Consider the following 24949-nt stretch of genomic DNA (forward strand, 5'->3'; position numbering starts at 1 on the left):
TTTAGAATGTGAAATTACTAAATGACCCACATCCCACATCACTGATAAATGAACCCTCCGAAAATTTACTTTCTGTTTGGTATATTGGTACCTCTTGGACCTTTTTGGTACTTTTCTTGCTTCATCTTTGTTACTAATTTTTTCCGTCTGTTGGCAACACTGCCCAGAATCCCGCTGAAGTAAACGAACGAAACGAAACGCCTTCTGTTAGGCCCAGTTCATATAAACGCGAATTGCGAATTTAAAATTTAAATATGTACAAGAACTGCAAGATCAGTAAAAGATCTTGCATGAACTGGGCTACAGAAAATATAACAGGACTGAAAATATTGACAAGTGACGAACACAGTGTCGTTAGAGAACAGTGTCGAACTAAAATATTCTTATTCTGAGGGAAATTAGTATAATCAACAGAAGATTTCATAGAGAAACCAGAAGAATAGACATTGAGACTAAAAACAGGAGATATCATTGTGAAAACAGTAGAACAGGAGAGTGAGAGTGAAAACAGGAGATCTCCTGTTAAAACAGGAGATCTGGTAACACTGTTCGCATCTCTAAGCTCTTTAAAGATTCCTCTAATAAGAGATGGTTTCCCCGGCATTTAAGGGGGTGGAGGGGGAAAGGAGGGTGAGGGGGTTGGTCCGTTTAAGGTGGAAACAATTCAGTATTGCTAGTAGGTACTAAAAAAAATTATTTTCTCAGATTTTTTCTGCCAAAAATAAATTAGGCCAAAAACCGGTCTTAGGGGCCCTCCTCCTTTTCTTGTGGCAGTTAATAATGGGTTATTTAAGGAAAAATAAAAAGATAATCCATAACATATGCTAAATCGCTGCTTTCTGGAAAGATACTAAAAACTCCAATATGGTGTCTGTAAGGAAAGAAATTCAGCAAAATTCAATCAGCGTATTTTTCTGCCATGGTCTCTGCTCTCTAATTTACACAAAGATGATGTATATAACATGTAACATTTAATTGTAACTTGTAACTTTTTTCCAAATATTTATGTTTGATTTGCTTCTAATGCATTTTTTTCTCATTTAACTTGTTTTTGTATCTACGGTTGACGAGATGACAATGGTGGGAAAAACGGTCCACCCTGAATACTTTTCTCAAGTGTAGTATGCGTATTTTTTTTTATCAATACATCATTAAATCGTCATTAAATTTGATTATAAAGTCACTGATATTTACAAAGAAATCCTATTATACAAAATAGAGATGGACGGTACTAATTGCAAACTTTTTATATACCTAATTTTATTTTCATTTATATAAGTATCTAGAGGTTCACACACTATTAACACAGATAGAGGATGCTTGACAGGTTTAGAATTATTAAAACATTAATGTAATGTTTATTTATGTTCTGTGTTGAAGACCGCACCTATTCGGCAGTTTTCTTCGTTTTGTAAGCACCATTGGGGTTCAATACCATCGGCATCTATGCCTAAGGTAACCAGTCGTTCTCTATGCACCAAAAATCTTTGTTCCGCCACTTTCCAATCCGTAGTAGGCTCTGTCCAGAGTACTTCAGCCAAGGCTGCTGCCCTGGGCCAAAGGCGACTGTCTATGGCAGTGGTGTCAACCTGTTCTGTCCAAAGGGTGGCTTCAGCTCCCAAAATCTGATCTTTTCTGCTACCTAAAATGAAGTACAAAAAATACAAAATAAATATTTGACTATTTGTTCCCCGTTTCACTAGAAGTCATTAATTAAAAGGAATTGGATGATAATCAAGTTTTGGGTTGTAATGCCGTAACCTAAGTACTTAGTGACAGTTACAGACTTCCAATGCACCTTTTTAGTATTAGCTAGCTGACTTGTTTTTGGGCTAGCCTTTGTGAAGGGGGACTCGCTGTCAAAATCCCTAGACACGGCCTGATATTGATATTGGTTCTAAGGTCGCTACTGAAGGAATAAGCACGTTAGTTAATGGAGGTTTTGTGAAACGTTTCGTAGTGGATTCTGTAGCGCGTCGCATCCAATGCTTTCAAACATTTCGCCGTTTTTCACTGTCGACATCTTCAGTGGTAACGCTGCAAAAACTTATCACTGAAGCCTTACAACCAACAAGAGCAACTGAAGTCAATATCAGGGCGAGCCTATAGGTTATGATAACGGGTGCGCCTTCACAGACACTAGCCCGGGAACAACAAATATAGGTTAAAGATTCATAGCTAAAGCTAAGGAAGTACATTGTAAGTGTGTAATTTGCGGCGACCGCATAGATATCGCTTGTGTCATATTTATGTGACATAGCCTCACTGCTTTATAATACACTTGTACCTAATACACTTGTAATAATACTTGTATACTTGTAATACTTGTATATTTGTAATATTTGTATATTTGTATATTTATAATACTTGTACATTTGTAATACTTATATACTTGTCATACTTGTATACTTGTAATATTTGTACCTACTTACTTACTTACTTACTTACTTAATTACTTATTTACTTACTTACTTGTACTTGTACCACTGTACTTGTACTTGTATTTGTACTACTTGTAATACTTGTATACTTGCGATACTTGTAGTAATAATACTTGAAATAATACAAAGTTAATACTTGTAATACACTCGCAATATACTTGTAATACTAGTTGTCTAAGAAACAAGCATTCGACGTGAATTTTAATCAAATTTGCATCAATTTTATTACCATTTTCATATGTAAAGTTCCAACCTCACAAATTCATTCAATCTTAGGCGAGTTTCGGGTTCACCATTACTAAGAGAATAAGTACTCATTGGAGTAGAAGATCATAATGTTAAAAATATTCAAGGCGCTGCAAAGTTGTTGAAAACTGCTTCAACAAGCTTTCGTTAAAATCAGAAAGGCCAATTATTACCGAGTGCGTTATTAAGCAGAAAGGATATGTCAAAAAGTAAGACTCAAACAATTGTAAGGCCTTTCAAAGCGCATTATCAAACTTGTTCCTTATTTCCCTCACGGATTCATAGTATTTACCTGCGATGCTTGCAGGTTTATTATCGTAAACTTTTTGCCATCCAATATAAGGAGAACACCAATTGTTCCCATCAGTAACCCACCCAGCAAAGCCACAATCTAAGTAGAGCGCGTCGTAGTTACTCAAAATTAATTTGTAACCGTTGTCCAATAAATTGGTGACTTGTTCATCGTTTCCTGTGGTCCAAATTTGAATGATGTATTTGTCCTTCGAGAGATGGTCCAGTACGTACTCTTTCTGAGTGAGGGTGCTGGTCCACATTATCGCTGGTATTTGGCCTCCAGCTTTTTTGTAAAGTCTCTCAAGAGCTTGAGTCTGGAAATAATCCCAAAGCTTCACGAAGTCCGCCTCTGTTCTTCCCCAGCCCTTTTCTTTGGCCATCCATTCCACAATGCTGTCCGTGCTGTTCCAACAGTTGAAATTGACCTCGTCACCGCCCATGTGGAAGATGTCAGGTTGGAACTGCGCGATCATGTCACCATAGATATCTAAAAAATATAATAATTAAACGTTTTTAAAACTATTTTGAGAATCCTGCTATAAGTGTATTTTATATGTGTAAAATTCTCATCATATTTTTTTTTTGCAATTCAGGGTAATCTATGAATTATCTTTAAAACTTTTTTTTACCTTTAGTTTTTGAATTATTTGTGAGAATTAATTTAGTTTTGTTGTGTTATATAGTATAGGTACATACCACTGAAGGCAAAATACCAAAATTCTAGAACGCTATAGGAAAAATTCCCATTTTTTTGTGCCCATTGAGAAAACCTTAGCCTGTATATTGTTCTACTATTTCCTATGGTATGTATATTGAACATATATTGGATGTGATCCACGAATTTTGATTTACGACTTTTTTAAGTGGTCACTGCGTATTTACTCCATTCCGCCTACTGCAGTATGTACAGTTCTTCATAAATGACCCTGTAGAATATGATATTTGAAAGTTATACAAACAGACAATACTTATTTGTTTATTTGCCTTGGGTAATAGAAGTTTCATTTGCCGTGTTAAAAGTGAAAGCTATTAAAACTATTTATGTTGTGTAATGCTGGAAATATAATTGCTAGTTGTTCAGGATTCATATGCTGGTTGTAACTAATTAAAAATTTTCAATTTTATTCAAACCGTGAGACACCACATCTAATCGATAAAATAGGTATTCAATAGGTATACGGACTTATCTAGCATAATTTGATATAATAATTTATAAAGGTCAAATAAAAACTACTTATTTTTTTTTTTGTACTGGATTTGACTGCTTTTATAGAGCAATTTTCTAGGTCAACATTCTAGCAATTCTTGTCGTGAATAAGAGTGATATAAATGTCTAGTAGAATATTTATTTGTGGCAAACTTTCAGTTCTTTTCTCTGATTATTTTTTAATTTTCTTGTAGTGGTATTATTTTCATTATCCGAGATTTTACAGGAATTCCATTGGATAGTCCGTTTTTCCAAAAGTTTTTGATTTTTCCAATTTAACTCTCAGATTATCAGATCGACAGGTTTCTCAACATTTATGTTTATTGCATTCACAAGGATGTAACTTTTTAAATTTCGTACATCGCTATTTCAGATCGTTTTTTGATAAAAGAGTTTGTAAATTATTAGTTGTCTGATCTAATGTTAAATTTGGTACCTATTTTCCTTAATTTTTCTGATAATATAAATGTACAGGGTGATTCATTAATAATGGGACAGAGGTTAAAGGCACGTTGCTGACTTCAAAATAGAATGATGAAGCCAAATATGCCTTATCCGAATGTTGTCTGTATTTTCAGAGGTGGCAATTACGAAAATGCAATTTTGCAAACAGTTCTAGGGGGCGCTATTTGTAGTATTCCGTCAGTAAGTAAAAATGGCGCTCCCGCACGTTTATTCGACCAGTAAGAGAATATCTTGATAGAAGTTTTCCAAACCGTTGGATTGGTTGCGGCAGCGATTTTTCTTGGTCTGCGCGTAGTCCTGATTTAAATCCACTGGATTTTTATTTCTGGGATAATGGTTTATAAAGATGTTATACATACTCGAGAAAAAATAGAAGAATCTGTTAACACTATCAGAAACCAACAAAGAACTCTATTCAGAGTTAGACAGAATTTTAACGAGATAATAAAAAAGTGTATTGAAGTCGATGGTGGTCACTTTGAGAATCTTTTGTATTTCGTAAGTTAGACGTAAGCATAATAAAATTTTCAATTGTTGCTGTGTCTGTCTTAATTCGTAATTAAGTCTACGTATTTCAAGGCCTATCCTGAAACAAACTATTATCGTCTTTATTTCGAAAGTTTTTCGATTATTAGTAGCAGGTATACTTTTTGTACATAGAATTGAACGTAGTTTAACAATTTCTTATTGGAAGTTCAGATCTTTGAAGGGCACAAACGTTTAATGTTTTTACTCTGACAGAACACTACAAAAAGCGCTCCCTAGAACTGATTGCAAAATAGTTATCATTTTCGTAATTGTCACCTTAGAAAACATAGGTCTACAAACTTTCAAGACAATCGGTTCAAAGATGCTCAAGATATTTCAAAAAATTTAAAAAAAAATTTCTACTCTAACACCCTGTAGATCGAAAAGGAGCAACATTGGGATAAGACTTGTCTGGCTTAATCGTTCTATTTTGAAGACAACAACCTGCCATTAATCTCTGTCCCATTATTAATGAATCACCCTGTATATATTTATTCAATTTTTACTTGTTTTACATTCAATATTTTTAAAAACTCTTTCAACAAGATTCCCGGGTTGTTGGTCGTTTATTATATTTTTTTTTTAAGTTAAATTGATTACTGAACATTTCATCTTTTGAAGAATGAAAATTTGGTTTCATCAATTGGCTTGGCTCAAAATTTTGGAGATGGAAAATAATATTACAAAACCAACATAAATATATCTAGCTATGGAAGCAGATAAACAATCAAATTTAAGTCTAACTGAAAAAAAAAAAACGTAATTCCAAGGTTTCAACGAAAAAAGAGAGAGAAATGGAGTCATATCTTAAAAAAAATTTTCGTAAAATCCTTAAAATAGTAAAAAAAAACAGTGATGTATTTGGGATTGCAGTCAACAGTGCTAAGGGCTAATGTAATAAGAACACTGTGTTGTTGTCAAGCTTTCGGAAATGTTTATTTCCTTTCTCAAGACATAAACGTGAGGTTATAATATAAAAACCATCAAAAACGAAGTATACAAGAACATTGTTGTTAAAATTTTATGAACTTCACTAGATTAAAAACAATTGTAACTATAGTCAACATTCTTTTATAAAAAACAATTTTTAAGTCAATTTTTAACATTTAAACAACTAATACAGTAAAAAGGAGCCATGCATTTGAAATGTGAACTATTTTTTATAACTATCAGTACATTCAACCATTACATGGCTGGACAACTGTAGTCTCTAGCGTCATTCGCAAAACGCGTGGATAGCCACGTGGCTTCAGCGACTCCCAATACTGATATCCGATTTTACAATCGTCGTTGCGATAGTGTTTACCTGTTATCTGTGGTGTTTACAATAGTTTTTAGTAGTTAGTATCAAAAATGGCTTGCGTGTATAGTAACTCGGAGTTGACGGATATCGTTTTAATTTATGGTGAAGCAAGACAACATTTGCGTTAGTTCGTAGAAACTGAATAAGACGGACCCGAATGTGTTTATACGTAGGTAGATAAAATTTTGAACAGTTGTTGTAACATTAGGTACCTATGTCAAATTATTTTAATTAATAATATCAATAATAGCAAAAGCAGTTGAATTTACCGATATAAAATAGGTGCTATAAAATTCTATTTATTTCTTTCCTTGCGAAAGTTTTTTCCGTTTTCATCACAGTTTGCCGCCATGTCGGTCACATTGCGAGGTCAGGTTTTACAGTGGACCATTTTCCAGTGCCGTGCAGAAGTGTATTTTTAAATCATTTTTGAACTGCCCTTTTTCATTTTTTCTTTACAAAATTGTATTTGCAAGAGTCCCATGTACATCAAAAATTTTGTTCTGAATCCCTGTACATAATTGCAGTATGTGATTTAGTAATTCTTGGCGTTTTAATTTTTTATTTATCTGACTCTTTCAGTGAGAGAAAAAATTTTTCAATAAACAGAACCCTGAACTTATCTTTTTATAATTTTTTTTCTGGTAGAACGTAAAAAATAAGAGCGGGCCCATGGTTTATAGGAATTGAGATAGAGGGTTCATAGTTTGTAAAAAACAATTTCGGTCGTGTGATGTACAAAATATTAAGTATTGCAAATTTGGTGTAGGACTGCTACTGTGTTGTTAGCTTTGACTATTTGGTAGAGGAAGTCGCTAGGTGAGACCTCAGATCACAACTGTTTTGAGGTTGGGTTCTCCGGTACCTTTTTTTTCAAAATTCCTTTTATTAATAAAGGGAACTTACCTTCGATGACATCATAGAGCTTAGATTTTGTCGGATCGAACTGTCCACAAGGAGGTTCGACGCAATAACTCTGCCAGGGCTGCCAGTTGAAACACGTGACTAAACCAGTATCTTGCCAGCCTTCTCCTACGTGAGCTGGCGCATCGAACTCTGGCATCACTCGCACACCTCTTTCCTTTCCGTATTGGATGATCTCTGCCACGTCACTGGGACTGTATATTTTAGTAGGCGAATAAGCTCCTAACTTGGATAATCTAGGTTGGGATTGGGAAACGTAGGGAAAGCTATGAGAGTCCGTGATGTGCCAGTGGAAAGTGTTCATTTTCGAAGCTCCCATGCCTTTGATTGTTTTCTTGATTGTGTCCACCGTAACATAGTTTCTAGAAGTATCGAGTAGTATTCCTCTGTGGGGGTATGCGGGTTTGTCTGTCACGGACGCGTCCCTCGGAACTTGCAATTCATCCCTCAAATCATCGTAAATTATTAACTGGTTTAGCGTTTGTAGACCGTGGCGTGCTCCGAAGAACGTCGCAGCCGTGATCAACGCTTTCAGTCTTCCATCGGAAGATTCTGATATTTGCAAAGTATAGCTCTCGTCCAATTCCAAAGTAATTTTGTTGATATTAGGATTTTGTATATCCAGATTGACGATTAACGATTTGCCTCCTGTTGGGTTGACGTTCTTGGGGATTAGTATCCGGATTTGTTCTTTAAAAATTTTCGCCGCCGCTTGGGCTAGATCAGTTGTAGTGGTTTCCGATTTGATCCCTTCCACGTCGATACTGTTGACGTTAATTTTGGCTAGGAAATTCCCCACTGACACAGTACCCGTAGGCTTTGGCCACAACGCTGCCGATTGGGAGCAGAATAGTCTGCATGCTGGTAGACTGAGGGCTGTATTTTCCGTTTCATTAGTTATTAATTTCTTTTGACAATACCCTTTTTCGCACTGCCAGGACCATACTGAGCTCAAGCCACTGAAATAAGTAATTATATTCAGGTTCATTTCAAGTTTCATTAAAAATAAATACAAATAACTAAGCCAGATATTTTGCTTTCCACACGTGGACACCTTTCTCCAAAGTGCTAGGTATTGGTATGTTCAAATTTTGGGATCATACGATATATTTAATTCTAAGACCAAAAGAGACAAGAATCGCAGGTCGATTTTTAATTGTTCCGAAGTTATTATGTCCGTGAAATTATGAAATTAAATATAAGTATTTAAATTTTTAAACCATATGCAATTTAGATCTTATCTGAGTATACCAAGTCGTGAAGGTTATTTTACATGACCGCTAGAACACCCAACCATAATCCTTTAGATTATTATTTCTGTGCGTATATAAAAGATTTGGTGTGGTTTCAAATATTAGGCAGGAATTATTGGAGTATCTACGAGTATACGAGCTCAAGCTTGTTTAGGTATTTTAGAAAGCCAAATAAATTTTAATGAATTTCTATTTATTTCATGATAATTTTGTAGGTTTAATAAATATTGAAATAACACTTGTGTTTTGTAGTCTTATAATTAACTCCACTCTCTAACTTTGAACATTAATATTTTGGACACCTTGTATATATACGAACTAGATATGAGTTTTCAAAAAATAGTTTGAAGAAGGTAAGGGTTGTTTTATGTTTAGATTCTTCTATTGACAAAATAATACAACTCGCTGACAGAGCTTAACATTATCGTTAATACAGTCATATAGAGGGTGTTCTAAAATATTAGGTTTATATTGCTTTGACCTTGAAACTGAAGGTCAAGGTGAAATCCAATGTGATTGGTTCCTTAATATCCTACAACTTTTATCTAAAACCTTTGTTCCTGAAAGGCGGGGTTTGGGACACCCTGTATATTTGACCATTGTGAGCGGTATTGCCGAGATTTTTTGTTTAAATGAATTAAGTTTGACGCATTATGTGCTTTAGATGTAATTATAATTAAATATGTAAAATTATAAAGATCGCTATGTAGTTATCAAGAAATTTTGGATGTGACAATATTGAGACATAATGTTGCCCGTAAAATGAATATTTACCCATAACAGATATACTTTCAATATGGACACTGTATTACAAATAGTTACGTAAAATATATAGCTTTTTACTAATATTCTGAAATTTCTCCAATATATTTTTGAAATATCTCTTTCTCAGGGTGTTTGTGCAAGCTTATCTCAAAAGACAAGGGTGACTTTTTAGATGAATCATAACAAAAAAAAAACTTTATCATACCTCTCTTTCTTATTGTAGACAAAAATAAACATTAAAACAATGAACAAACTAGTTGCGCCTATAGGTAGCAAACACCACCAGTATTTTTTATTCAGACTTATTTTCATTTCTGCGTACTGGAGAATTAATACTATTCTTTTGATTGATCAGAGCATTGTTTTGATGAAATTTTATGGCTGTACGTTATAAATAGTTGTAAAATGTTGCGAAATTAGTTTATTGGTTATAATACGACCATTTATCTATAATCAAAAATCAAATCAATACCTATTGTAATATTTGGAATGTTGTAAAATAAATATAGATCAAGATCTTTTTATTAGTTGACAACAGAATTTATCTATTCGGCTAGCTATCTTTTCATCTGTTTTTATGTGTACATTCTTTAAAATAGTAAAGAAAAACAAATAACAAGATTTCGTTTGTTAGTGTATCTGAAATTACTGAAAAACTGAAATAGTTAAAACTAAATTTGCGTACATAAAATACAGGGTGTCCTGGAAAAAGACACCATAAATTCAAGGGTCTACAAAATACAAATAGTAAATGAAAAGTAAAAAATAAACCCACAAAAGGGTTGAATATAGAGTAGCCATATATAGAAGTGTCATCAGCAAAAGTATGATAAGTAGACACGTACTATCTACAGAGTGTTAGAAGTTTGACTGCCTTAATTTTAACAGATGATAGAATATATTAAAATAAACAAAAAAAAACCTTATATGACATGAGCCCTAAACTCAACCATTTCCCTGAAAACAATGATCAAAATCTCCAACTTGATGTACAAAAGATCTATTAATTAAGGAATATTGACATAACTCCGTGCATAGAACACCATAAAATACAATGTGTATCACTTTTTTTGAACCTCTTTATGCTTAATTCTAAAAAATAATTAGCGTTGTAATAAATTGAAAATTCGATAAGATTCATATCGAGCAATGTGACAACGGCGCGGCGGTTAACACGAGGTACTAAGCAGTCTAGCAATCAGCAATACGCAATTCAGTTGGTATCTGGATTAGAGCGTGTCGGAGTGTTTTTTGCGTACTACTATTTCCTTTTCTTGAGGTGTTTTTCAGCGAGTGCGCGAAAATTGGATTCGAAGGTGTCGTGCGTGCATCGAAATTGGTGGTGGACACTTTGAGCATATGTTGTAGTTTGTTTTGTACTTGTGCGTTTAAAAATTACTGAATTTTGCTTTTTGATAAGTACCTACCTAAATTATTTTTAATACGTATGATTATTTGGACGGCGTGAATCTTTGGGTACTCTAACTACATATTTTTCAGATACGTAATTTGATTAAACGTTAAGTTCCTGATTTAAAAGATTCATAATTACTAAAATTCGAGCTAAAATTTAAGCACAGCACCATCTTCGTACTACAAAATCGATACATTATATTTTATTTATTTAAAAACTGGAAAACAATTGTCCTGAAATTTATTAAATGTTTCACAATATAGCTGTTTACATTTTTTCCGTAGGACAAGTCTGCCGCGTGTACACGTGGTGTGCATTAGCAGATTAAGCGCTGTTGTCACGTTGTGACGAAACTCTCCAATATCAAGAAACAAAAAAGTTTCTTAATTCAATGGCTTTATAGCGGACTAATAATAATTTTTAAGAAAATTAATTATGCCACCAAATTTTTTTGGCTCCACAGACAAGGGGTCCCACGAAAAATTGTCTTACTTGAATTATCTGCTAAAAAGCGTAGCACATGTCATAAAACCCCTGTGTATAGTTTTTCCGAAGTCAATTGAAGAACCTATAATTTCAAGGTATGTACCAGGCTCGGTCGCTAAGCAGCAACTTGGCATTGAAATATTTGAAAAACTTGTTCCCATATTTATTTAGCCATACCCATATATAGGTCTGGTCGAACTAAACGTGCAGGTGGTAGAAATGTATACGACCAGTTGAAGAATGCGAGCGCGGCCAAAGGAAAACGAGCACAGTTGTATTGGGCTTCTGGGCAATAAATCACAGCAGGCGACAAGTGGTTCATAAATTGCCCAGCAGTGCAGTGCAGCAGTGCGGAATTTGGTGTGAATCAGGCAATTTTAATTTATTATAGGCACCTTCTATCAATCATTCATATTACAATTGCGAAAGGGAGAAATAAGAGGGATATTTTGTTTACCAATATTATCACAACATGGCATTTTGGAGACCTTTTGAAACGGAACAAAACAAAATTTACCACCAATATAATAAAATTGATTGAGGACATAAATAATTAAAATATGTTGTTGGCCAAATGAACATATAATAGAAATTTTCTACACATTATATATAAAAATTATTATAATTTTTTACCTTTAGCAGAAAATTTTTTTAGGGACGCCTATGAAACTAATTAAATTTTATTACCAGACGTTTTTTGCATATTTAACTGACTTCGGAAGGACTATACCAAATTTAGTGATTCTCGTACAACAGATATAAAAGAAAACTATTCTTAGGGCCGATTTCAAGGACTGTAACTCGGAAACAGAGGGCCACTTGGCAAAAATAAAAAATACGGGTTCCCTAAATTTGTCTTAAGAATCTGTGACCAAATTTTGTTGCAATAATTTCGGAACACCCCGTATATAAAGAAAATTGACGGGAAAATCGTTAAAAAAGTTCTATAATGATTATAAGAGGTTAAACCTATATGTATTTAATATGCAGATAAGTTCTTAGTAAATACATAGCTTAGAATTTAAATATTTTTTATTTACGACAGTTGTTATTAACTTGGAAAAACCTAAAATTGTGGCTGTAATCGTTGCTGCGTTGACGTGATGCAAGGGTTATTTCGATCTGTAGATAATCATGAATTCGATTTAAATATGAACATTACCATATTAAAACACATTTGAAGTAATAAAATGTACTCGTAATTAAAACCTTGGAATATAATAGGTACAGATTAATAAAAGTAATATACCTAATAACAAAAATTATTGAGATTGACATTGCAAATGTAACGAATTTTATATTAATTTTTATCTACACTACGACTTTAATGATAACAAACCTCGATTGCAAAAACGTAACGGACATCTAATGTAAAATTATTTGTGGTCTTAACTGTTTCGAGGCAATTAACTAGACTCTAAAAAGCAATATCTTTGACGTTCTACTAGTAGATATACAGGGTGTCGCTTTGTTCCGAAGATAGAGGGCGTGAAAAACGATCTCCCATTCAATTGAGAATTTCGGCTAAACGATACACTATACCGATTTTCAACAAGTATACCTTTTTTATGTAGAATTGTCCACGGAATCTAAAAATGAATCCCAAATGATTATTAGGCCATTGGCGTAGAAGTTGGGTTAAAAAAATCCCACTTTACTACCCATTCCTACGCTACTGACCTACAAAAATGTGTACATTTTACAGTAAATTATGCACAGATGTAAATGTTAACAACACATAAAATTTTAATCAATTTGTTATAAGCATACCAAAGATTTCGTAAATAATATGATTTTAACAACCGGCAAATACGGTCCTGTACATTGAAAAAGGTGAGACTTAGACCCTTGCGTTATAAGGTAATTCTGAATTATTTACTGAGGTCTATTTGTGGTTCAAGTTTGATTTACTCGAATTGAAACACCCTGTATAAGGTCCACAATTCAACATTTTAATTACAAATTACAAAAGTAATTGTAACTTTAAATAGATTGTACCAAAAATACCAGCCTAATTCGATATCTCGACAATGAGAAAAGTAGATTATTATTTACGATTTTATTATAAAAACTATAACACAAGGTCGGATATTCTTAATGACGAGGTAACAACAGAATAGTGTGTATATTGTATTCTTAGATCTCTATTGACAGTAAAACATAAATTAAAAAAAAAATCGCATTTGACTTGCATTCACTTTGACTAAAAATTATGAGAGTATAAAGACAGTATACGTTAGTGTGAGTTGATCCAGTCAAATTTAAAAGGCTTTTTTCCCATCAGTGTGACAGAAACACGCAATTAACTAAAAAAAAAATATTGGTTCATTTACAGTTAGTTAGTGAAAATATCGTACACTGTTCTAATATTCTCTGCGACAGTTTGTCGGTTTGTGTTTTTGAACTACAAACTACAAATATATAAATAAAACAAAAAAAATTCAATTGATACTTTTAGTTAGTTTTCTAATAATTAAATACAATTAGGTTAGTAATAAAATTGATTGTAGTAATAGTAATATTTACCTTATGGCGCCGAACATCAAACATACCAAAAAAATCACAGGGTACACTTCTCCCATACCTGAAAAACAAATTCAAGTTGAAGGAACCTATTAACAGGTGTATAAATAAATGTTTGAATCTGCTCTGCCATTTATATGTCTGCATATAAATAGACTGGACTGGATTGGCCACTTCAGAGGTCCAAAAATGGTTTACATTACCGTTCGCGTTTTCATAAGGTCAAACACCTTAGAAAATTTAACCATTCCACCATGGTACATGCACGCCAAAATCATTTTTTGCACAGTGCTGTTTGGTGGTGGTAAAGTTTATTTCATTATTTCCCTAATTCAAGATTTTCTTTCAGTATTTTGTTGTCTATAATTTATCAAAATACTACTAGTACCTATTTAAAAATGTGAAATTTTATAACACCTACTACTTTGGTTCGAATAGCAAAATTTCAGTAGATTTTGAATAATAGTGTAGGTTTCTTATCAAAATTAATCACCATTTTTTTATTTTTAACTTCAGGATAAGCTTGCTTTTGAATTATGTATTTGTTTATATGGTCAGTGTCGGATTGGCTATGTTAAGGGCCTACCGCTGAATTTTAACACAAACCGCATAAACGGAAACTTGGTAATATTCGAAAATATTCGAGATTTCGGTAACAGCCGCTTCCTTAGGTTAAATTCTATAGAAAATACACCGCTGCAAAAAAATTAAAGGTACCAAAAATTTTCATTAGTTTTTAATGATTTTCGAAGGCTGTATCTCAGTGAAAAAATGATCATATCGAGATAAAGAAAAAAGCATTTTTAAGCTTTAAGTCTCTAGTTTTTGAGCTACGGTTATAGAGCAATTAAAAGAAATACTTCATTTTTTTTAGGTATGTCCATGGGCTCAGGATATGTTTTTCAAACTCAATCAATACAAAGGTCAGTTAGCTTAATTATTCAGGTTTAATTTCATTTTTGAAAGGTCTCTGTGCGACTATTGGTTGCCGAGATATCGTTGGTTGAATAAAAAATAACACTTTTGTCTTTAATTATAGTTATCTTTGCAAGAAATTATTGCACAGTAAATCCAAGGACAGTTTTGAAAACTTGAATAAATCCTCTACAAGGGCCTGTGCTGGTTTTTGAAGAAAACATTTTTTTCGCCTTAACATGAATTTGAAAAGAGTGCAACAAAATGACTTTTTACAGTTTTTTAGAAAATCTATCGCTAATTTATAAATATTGATAAAAACACTAATGTTGAAATAAATTTATACAGCTTAATGTACCCACCATAACCCTGTAAATTGAAAAGTTGATGCATCAAACTGTTTTTCTGTTCGAAGTGATCAAAGTTTTGGAAAGAATTAAAGGAACACGTGTATGTTGCTTCTAAACATTACGTAATCATCATCAAAATGAAAAAGAGGAAATTTTCTCGACTTTTCCCACAATTTTGCAGTAGGTACAGTTTAAATTTTAGAAAAAAATCTAAATGTTAAAAAAATTTTCAAAATTTATTTAGATTTTTTTTTGTTGGAAAAATTGTTGGACATTTGACAAAGTTCTAGTCGTTTATGACATAATTTTAATCCTAATTTGAAATAAAAATGTTTCAAATTAATTTTTAACCGAACAGGATCGTTTGTCGATTTCGCTCTTATTTTATTTATTTTAGTTTAAAAATTTTTTGGTAAAGCCATTTAGAAACATCCCGTACATATTTTAGCAAATCAAAAAGCTGGAAAAATTGGAAGAACCTCGGAGCAGACTTCCAGATATATTTTCCTGGAAAATAACATTTTTAACAGAACTTACATTTTGGATGCTTCCAAATCAGCACAAATCAACAAAAAAGCAAATGAATATAATATTTTATTTGAACTTATAAAGTTCAAGATTTTTAGCATCTAAATATAATTTGATAATTTATCTTTAAAAGTAATGTGAAAACACCCAATTTTGTTAGATACTCTAGGTACTGTAGAATTACAGAGATCTATGATTTGATAGATTATCTGTAATATTAGTCGAGATATGACTAAATGAGTAATGAAAATATTTATAAGTGGAAAGCATTAGAGATTACTGTTCTTTATCTATTGTTGGAAACAACTCCTTTATTATTATTATTATTATTATTATTACTATTATTACTATTATTACTATTATTACTATTATTACTATTATTACTATTATTATAATATTAGGTAACATTATATCCCTGTAATCATGAGAAAGTGTTCTAATAAAATATGCAAAAATATACAGGATCTTAACAATAAAAGCAGAACTAGTACATATACCTCTTAAACCCGACGTTCTATTGTTTTGTTTTTATTAAAGAAATGAATTGCTTTTGAAAAATTTGTAAAATAACTTATTTTCTTTCGAAAGACCACACTTTTATCATTAGTCCTATTAAAGGCTAATCAAATCTACTAAAGTGGCTCATACCTATTCATTTCACTTCCCTGAAGGTATCTGTAGAAAAATAACGATATTTTTATAAGATTACCTTAATGATTTACCTTTTAGTTCTTTAAATAAACGCTTACAAAGTCTAGCGGACATTACTTGAATGGAAGATGACACTGTATCAGGTAATAACATTTACCAGAGAAATATTTTCCCACTGCGAACTTGATGTTCTTGTGTTTGATTATTGGTCTTTCTTATCATAAATTGACATTAAAAATAATAATACTCGAAACACATCTCTGTTTTGTGAGATAACTCTTATAAATTTTATACTGGCTCAGAAACAGAAGTAAATGTGGAGTCTTGTAGTAAAAAAAAAAATTATCACAGTAAACAATAATTTATCAGGCATAATATCTAACTAACCACAGTTATTTTTTGTGGTTCTTGTTATTTCAATAGAGATATTTTTTAGGAAACGTTGGAACAGAAGTGTGTGAACAAGTGAAGAATTCATATTGTAGAGGCCTAAGGTAAGTCCAAAACAATTTTTATTCAACATTTATGTTGAAGTTAGATCTTTTATTATAAGTACCTACAAATGCAACCCAGACAATATATTTTTAAATTAGATGTTACAAAATACATTGAATATATTTGAATGTGATTTGTGACCTTGGTTTTTATTTTAATTAATATTTCTATCACTTTAAAAAGTATGTTCTTCTGAAAACTACATAAATAGGTACAGTAATTTCTATAACTGTTTGTCAAATAAACTAAGTACATATTTATATGCCCAGATATATAAATGCATGAAATATACAGGTATGCAGGTATTTATCTTATTACTGATATTTGATTTGTGAAATAAGCGACGACGGCATTATTAAATTACGATATGTAGGTATCTCATTTTACAAGTACGAGATGACATGTTTAGAAAAAGTACCGTTTCTCTAAAATGCTTTTCTTATTACAAGGCGGCATTTGTACAGGCTGAAGTTATATTTCTTCGTAAACATGAACCACGTTTAAGGAATTGGTAAAAATACCGTACTAACCTTTCCTTTGATTTGACAACAAAGAACAGAGTGAAAGTGCTCACCTTAAACAGTCTACACCTACTACTAGTTAAATAAGATTGTTACAGTTTATATACGGCTTATATTCAAATCCTTTGACAAAACCGGTCAAAACGTTTGGAATATTATGTCCTCAGTATACCTTGTCACATGTCATAGTACTTAAAATTATGTAAATGACGAGATGGTAATCTCCTATCTATACTATTTAAATTTATATAGATAAGGCTGTAGGATATAATATCCTATTGATGTTGTGTCTAGAACAATAAAAAATCATAGTTTAAATAATGTAGGGTTTAGTTCATACTTTTCTTTTTATCAATATTCCTTTTTATTACCTTTGTCGTCAACCTTCAATGTTTGTTGTAATCTTCCTCTCTTATTTTTTTATGTTTTCTGCAATATTTTACCTTTGTCTAAAAGTGTAATACTCAAATATCTTGTTCTTATTATAACGAAGCTACTTTCTGCAATTTAGAAAATACCCGATTTACTATTTTCCTTAGAATTTTAATTACTATCCCCTCGATTACTATCTTCATCATGATGCGATTTCATAAATAGGACGATGATAATAATTATCTATTACCACTAGTTTTGTTTTTACCTTTTAAAAATGTTTTTGGTGATTTACGGAAAATTAGTTTTGCCCTTTGCAGCACTGACAATAATATTTACCTTTTTAATGAAGAAAATTAGTTTTCCTCGACTCTATAAGTTGTATGGACACACATTATACACAGCACTTCAAAATATCGTTAAATTTTTTATATAATTACTGAATCTTCATCGATGGAATGTTATTCCTATCCTATAGATATATACGTCTATGTACAAGAATGTAACGCAATTTATGAGATAAATGTCATGTGTAGGTTAGTTTGTTCATGTTTATGTAAATTTTTGTAGAGGTAAAAATTAAGGTTGCATGTAAATATTATACGTGGATATTCTATTTGATGAGATATTGTGATATAAATCCGATCGATTTTGCGGGGACTATCTAGACGTTTTCCTTTTACGATTCAAGTTTATTGTATTACTTGTACTTCCTTCTTCTCTTGGATAATGTGATATTCAATTACTAGTCAATGTTTTGAAGGATTTGGTAAACCTACTCTTCTGAAACTAGTCATGTGAGTAGTCTCATACATTATAGAATTTATATTTTTAAATTTATAGAACAATATTGAATTTTATAGTAATTAATAAATTAAAATTATATCAATGTTACTGAGCATGCGCATTAAAGGTAATTTTATGTAATCGAAGTAGCCTCGCAACAGGATACTATTCAAGAGAAGTTTGGTTCTGGTTAAGAGTACGTCTACAATAAACCACTTGAAGAAAGAAAACACTCAATAAACAGACTGACACAGCAGAGCACCAAGAAAACCAATAAAAAATACTTGGTAGAACTAGAAAATGCCAGGATTAAACAAAATAAGAGAAGATACGCTAATTATGACAGCGATGATATATCAACAAGATCTCACCTGCGTATGAGGCTATCCTATCCGAGCATGCGCATTAGTAATAACACGGCTAATGTTAAATTTTTACTTTATTTAAATTATAGAATATTCTTTTATATCGTTTTTTGTAAGCTTTAAGCACATTAGTGTACCTATCTAGTTGAAACACGTGTTAGCTGTTCTTAAATATTTCTAAATTTTTGTAAAAATAGGTTAATTTGAAATTGTTCATTTCTATAGCATCTATGTAAATAGTAAACAAGGGTCAGATTCGATCTGTATAATTTCAACTATGTCAATTTGTTGCGGGTTGCCTAAATATGTGACGTCACACACTAAAAGAGTCTATTATGGTAAGAGTTTTACTTCCCTCAAATTGTTTTGTGATTTTATTTGATTGTTTTTGTCTTATTATGATATTTAATTTTTTTTTTAATTTCCTGGAAAATTTTATTTAAACTCATATGGTTTTTGCTTTTAATTATTTAAGAAAAAAAGTTAAATATGCCTATCTCTCATTCAATCCTTGCATATTCGTACAACCTATGTATAGCAATTTGCTTCCAAAACCAATTTTTTTTTCTGATTTTGCAAGTTCCAGACAAATACCTTTGGGAACTTGACTTAGAATTTTTTCTTATGTAATATCTTTAATTCATATTCATTCAGTTTTCCCATTCAATACTTGAATAATATTTTGTAAACAAAACATAAAGGTAACAATAACATAGAAGGTTAATTGACAATTTCATTATGAATTTGTTTGTTTCTTTGCCTTCAGTTACTTTTGAAAAAATTTGAAGTCATCAGTTATATTAAAAATTCCAAATAGTTATTAAGCTTTTCGCATATATCAATTTTTTTTAAATATCTTTAATAACCGATTAGTGATAAAATAGGTTAAATTAGAATTAGTAATACTTTAATTTATACTTACGGCTTTTCATTTTTCGGAGATACAAAGAATGCACATATATATATTCAATATTCTGTTTAAAACAACTAATTAAATTAATATACGTGTACCTAATGATATCGACAAGAGGTAATCGATGTTTTCTCATATGTCGTTTAAAAAATAATTCAAGTGGTAAATGACGTATGAGACATCTTTTCCTATAATTAAATTAAAGAAAATAATCTCATAACAGATGATCCGTAATGGAAAATATGTAACCCTCTTGTCACTTTTATTTTACTTAATACAATCGTTCGAATGTTATCCAAGTGATAACAAAAGTCAATAGAGGATTTTCCTGGATTTTTGCAATTTCCAAGTTCGCGACCGCTTATCTACTTAGTAACTAAATTAAAATACTTACTTGTACTGACAGAAAAGACAGTCATTATTTTCTTCTTTTACGTTGCCTTAGAAAGTAATACGAATTATTTTATATAAAATTTTATTATGTTGAAATAAGTTATGTAAATAATTATGAAAATTGACAACCCCGTTCCTTGTAAAACAAGACTCATCTGTAAAAAACAATTTTTGAAAGAAATTATTAACTTCTGCGAAGCCATTTACCAATTAGCGGAAAAATTGTAAACGTGCGTTGGGGTCTAAATTTTCAAAGCAGGATTTAAATGAAATGGCCGAAGAAGTTGTTTTTTAAAAGTTTTGTGAACATTAGTTTTCCATACATTTAATTGTCTCGATACACTGAGGACACTTCATAATTTGCATGTGTGGAGTGATGATAATCCTAAAGAAACATGACAATAATGACATTACCTGACAGCCACAACAATCAACATCTTGTTTTCATCGTCTACTGAACACAAAAAGTTTTAAATCCGTGACCCTGCTACGCAAACCGAAACATACAGTCCTCCAAATTATGCCATTGTTCTCAAGAATGGCTTTCTGTAGGCGAATTTCTCAAGAGACAATATTTTCTTAAATAAAACCACTTTCAATGTTGCTGACCGTTTTAAAAAAATACGACCACAGTAAAAGTTTTGAGAGGTAACCGGAGAAAACTATCACCCAGTATATCGATTTGAGTAAGCTTTAAGAAATAATACGCTTTAATAGTCCAAATAAATGTGCCAAATTTTAACGCTATCGGCAAAAAGGTTATGAAGTTATTAATTAAATTAGTTTTATTTTTGACAACTTTGAAAGGTTGTAACTCAAAAATAAAAAATTTTTTATTTAACTTCTTTTCGTAGATCGTTTTTATTTATCGTCCTAAATATGCAGTCAAACGTTGTCGATGAAATTTGCGGACACCCAGTATATTAAAGACTTTTATTACCAATAGAATAGAATACAGGGTGATTCAGTCATAACGTCATTAATTTTAAGAGCAGATAGAGAAAAATGAGTATAATACGATGGCGTGATTAAAAAAAAATTNAACCCACAAAACTTCATATAAGTGCACATGCACTGTTCATGAAGAAAACAAAAAAGAATAATAAAAAATATAAATAAAAATAAAAAAAATACAATTTAAAATTGCACTTAAATTATCTTTAGAAACACAATAGTTATGACTACAATAAAAGTACACAAAATATACACATTATACAAAAATTTTTCCATTATGCATATGTAAAAAAAAGATTGGTCTAAAAAAAAGTGGTTATTACGCAATATATGAAACTCCGATGACAGAAACTAAAACAATGTATTATATCCTCTGTTTTGGATTTATAATGTCATAAATTTGTTTTCTGGATTTACTTAAAATATATAGTTTAGATTTGATTTTGAATTGCTTAAGGGTAGTCATATGTTTAAGGGTAACAGGTAGCGAGTTATAATATGCTTTTACACTGAGATACTTACAGCATCGTTGTCTGCAAGTTGTTTTTATTCTAGGAACTCTTAGATGCTATTTACATTTCCTCTAGTCATTTTTACGGAAATAGTTTTTGCATTTTGTTTCCACTGATGCAATGTACACTGATAGTAAAAAAGTGACAGTATATCCATAACACCGGTATCACTAAACAATGCATCAGAGGGATAAGTGAAATCTTTATTAAATATTATTTTTAGAATTCTTTTTTGCAATACCTCCAAGTTTTGTAAGTGACTATCTAACACACCACCCCATCCTAAAATTCCATACGTTAAGTGGGATTCTACCAGGCAAAGGTATAGTATTTTCATTTGTTTAATATCTAATATATATTTTAGGCATTTAAACCGATATATCAACTTCCTATTTTTTTTTTGCTATATAATTTACTTGTGTATTCCAACTCAATTTTCTGTCAATCATAATTCCCAAATATTTTATCTCTCTTTCGGGTAATATGCGGAATTCATCATTTACAACCAATAGATCAAAAGTTGGAGTAGATGTGTCATATAAATAAAACGGTATGTAATAAGTTTTCATTAAATTTAGAGTTAAGTATTAGCTATCGAAGTAATTTTTAACTTTTTCTAGGTCTTTCTCTACTCTAAGACTTTCAGATCGTCCCAGCTTGATGATTTATAGAAAAGGATAGTATCGTCAGCGTAGCTTAAGATTGTGCTTGAGGTTTGTATATTAAATAGAGTTTTTATACAGAATGAATTGTACAGGCCCAAGTACTGTTCCTTGAGGTACACCATATTCTGTAATGTTAGGTCTACTTCGTATGCTATTTATTTCAGTATATTGTTTATATACGATGTTATAAGATTTAAACTGTTATTTCTGAAACCAATGTTGTTCAGTGTCATTAACAGCTTTTTATGACATACGGTGTCAAAGGCTTTTTTCAAATCAATGAAAACTGCCAAGGACTTTTTATGATTATCTAACGAATCATAGACCTTACTAACGTCGCAATTGCATCCTGTGTACATTTCCCCTTTCTAAATCCAAATTGTGCACTAGATAATAATTTGTACTTATCCACAAAACTGACGACTCTATCCTTAATTACCTTTTCAAATATTTTGGCCAAATTAGTAACCAATGAAATAGGTCTGTAATTCGTTACCTCCTCTTTATCATCATTTTTATAAATAGGCTTTACCACGGCCACCCTAAAGGCTGAGGGACATATTCCCTCATAAATTGCTCTATTTATTATGACAGATAAGGGCTTAGCAATATACTGAGCAATTTCCTTCAGGGTGGACGATGTAATTCCATCAATGCCTGGAGACTACTTAATTTTTAACTCATTAATGTACTTAATAATAATAATCTCGGATGAAGTCGTAGGTTTTAAAAATATCGAGTTATTTTGTTTATTTTCAGGTAAACTATGGAACTTCCTGGTGATCTGATTGGCAAGAGTTTTTCCAATGGTGGCAAAGAAGGCATTGAAAATGTTAGCCTTTTCGTAATCATCAGTAACTTTCTTTCCTTTTCCATTCTTTATAATTGAAATATTGGACATATTTTTATCAATACCGAAAAATTCATTTGTAAACTCCCAAAAAGTTTTCCAAAAAAATTTAATTTTCTCAAAGGCCGTTTTGGAAAAATTTGGCTTTTTCCACTATAATAAAGTTATTGAGATCATTGCAAAATTTTTTATATTCATTTTTTAACTCTTCATTGTCGGAATGTCATCTCTTTTATTAATTTTTTATTAATTTTGTAAACTATAGGTCCATAGGACCAATAGGTCAAAAGTTAAGATAAATAAATTAGATTAATTTAATTTGATGCAGGTTCCTGAATTATTAAAATTTAATTAAACTAAAAAACGACATGAACTATTGAGTAACTATTTTATGTTGAATTAAAGCAGATCATGTATAATTGGTTGCCTATTCCGCACCTTTTCAACATATTATTTCAGATAGCGTCAACATGATATATTTTGTGGCGTTAACTGTATTTCAAATTAGTCATATGTATTTCAATAGTATCAATTTCAGAATAGTTAATTTTAATACTCTGAAATAAAATTGGAAACAGTGTACATAGAAAGTGAACAATTAGGTGTTTACTTTTGCGTCTATCTAATCTACATGTAAATTTTACAAGCTGTTTACAAGAGTATCTATATCGTAAGAGGTATTCTTCACATTTCTTTTTTTAATACATAATAAATAAAATTATTTAAAACCAGAAAAAAAAAATATATGTAGGTTAAAATTAATTCCGTTTTATTGTTCATATAATTATCATACTTTTACAATATGTATTACTTCACAATACTTTTTATAAGTCGTATTTACTTTTTATTTCGGCAATTTTCAGTTCTTGTAATTTTTAGGAATATGCAGGGTGTTTCAAACATAGTTGAGGAAAATGAAACAGTGGATTCTTCAGCCGATTTTAGAGTGTGTTTTAGGTAAAAGAAGTTAAAAGTGGGTGTTGAAATCAAGTTTCCTTGTTTTTTTTTTCTAAACGTGGTTATATTTAACACTCCAATTTTTTATTAGAATTTTTGTTAAAAAAAGAATTTTCAAATAAATACCCTGTAACTTGACAAAAATATATCATAAACTTTTTGTTTTCATTTGGTTCGTTTTGTATTTAAATACCTATATAAAAATAATACAATTTTAGTTTTTTGTTATTTTATTTTTAAACCAAAAAAGTGCTTTTTGAAAGAGTGGCGGTTTTTTTCGAAAAATTCTCAAAAAAATTGTCTTTTAGTGTGCAAATTTATGAAATAAATTCTACAGTGGGAGCTTTTTTTATTCTATTTTTTTTAGGATGCCTCACATACAATAAAATAAAAAAAATCGTACGAGAATTAAAAGTTATTTCGAAGTTTGTGTAGAGACAAAACATATTTGTTCTGAACAGGGTTGTGCAACACAATTTTTTTCATTTGAATATTTATAAGTTCGTACAAATTCTTATAATAAATATATAAGGGTGTTTTATTTCATCCCCTTATTGTGACGAGAAGAATAGGTCGGTCGGCTTACAAAAAAACTATGGAAACTAGATTTCAATATCCACATTTAAAATACTGTAACTTCTTAGGGGAGGACAGAATAAAATAAATTTACATAAAACACCCCCTTTAAAATCGGCTCAAAAATTCAGTTTCATTTTCCTCAATCATCATCAATCATTGAAAAATTTCCCATTTGTAATTTTTCTGCTTGAATCCATATAATTTTTATCTGAATGCGGAATAATACAAACTGTATTTAAATTTCATCTGTATTATTATATGTTTATTGATTTTCGTAGCAGGTGCTTTTGGTAA

At 31.2% G+C, this 24949-nt stretch overlaps 1 protein-coding gene across 4 annotated transcripts; it reads right to left on the minus strand.

The window, feature by feature from the left end:
* Window positions 1-1232: 1232 nt before the first annotated feature.
* On the minus strand, window positions 1233-19779 carry LOC108917736 (chitooligosaccharidolytic beta-N-acetylglucosaminidase). Of its 4 annotated transcripts, none has more exons than XM_018724479.1 (5): window positions 19755-19779; window positions 13853-13910; window positions 7391-8367; window positions 2980-3468; window positions 1233-1642 (listed from the first exon to the last, which is right to left on the minus strand). In XM_018724479.1, exons 1-5 carry the CDS (start codon window positions 19762-19764, stop codon window positions 1359-1361), a joined length of 1818 nt encoding a protein of 605 aa, XP_018579995.1. In that variant the 5' UTR covers window positions 19765-19779; the 3' UTR covers window positions 1233-1358. The 4 variants fall into 4 exon arrangements, with proteins under 4 accessions (XP_018579995.1, XP_018579997.1, XP_018579996.1 ...); XM_018724481.1 differs by lacking the exon at window positions 19755-19779 and adding an exon at window positions 17363-17387; XM_018724480.1 differs by lacking the exon at window positions 19755-19779 and adding an exon at window positions 17319-17382.
* Window positions 19780-24949: the final 5170 nt, after the last annotated feature.

The sequence above is a fragment of the Anoplophora glabripennis genome, unplaced genomic scaffold, assembly GCF_000390285.2.
Source record: "Anoplophora glabripennis isolate ALB-LARVAE unplaced genomic scaffold, Agla_2.0 scaffold61, whole genome shotgun sequence".
In the NCBI taxonomy this organism is placed as follows: Eukaryota; Metazoa; Arthropoda; class Insecta; order Coleoptera; family Cerambycidae; genus Anoplophora; species Anoplophora glabripennis.

Coding starts and splice junctions, on each gene's coding strand:
- LOC108917736 (XM_018724478.2), bottom strand. CDS start 16,407: ATGTCCGCTAGACTTTGTAAGCGTTTATTTAAAGAACTAAAAG. Junction 8,368..13,852: donor TTGATGTTCGGCGCCATAAG/GTAAATATTACT, acceptor TACTTATTTCAG/TGGCTTGAGCTCAGTATGGT. Junction 3,469..7,390: donor GCTCTATGATGTCATCGAAG/GTAAGTTCCCTT, acceptor TATATTTTTTAG/ATATCTATGGTGACATGATC.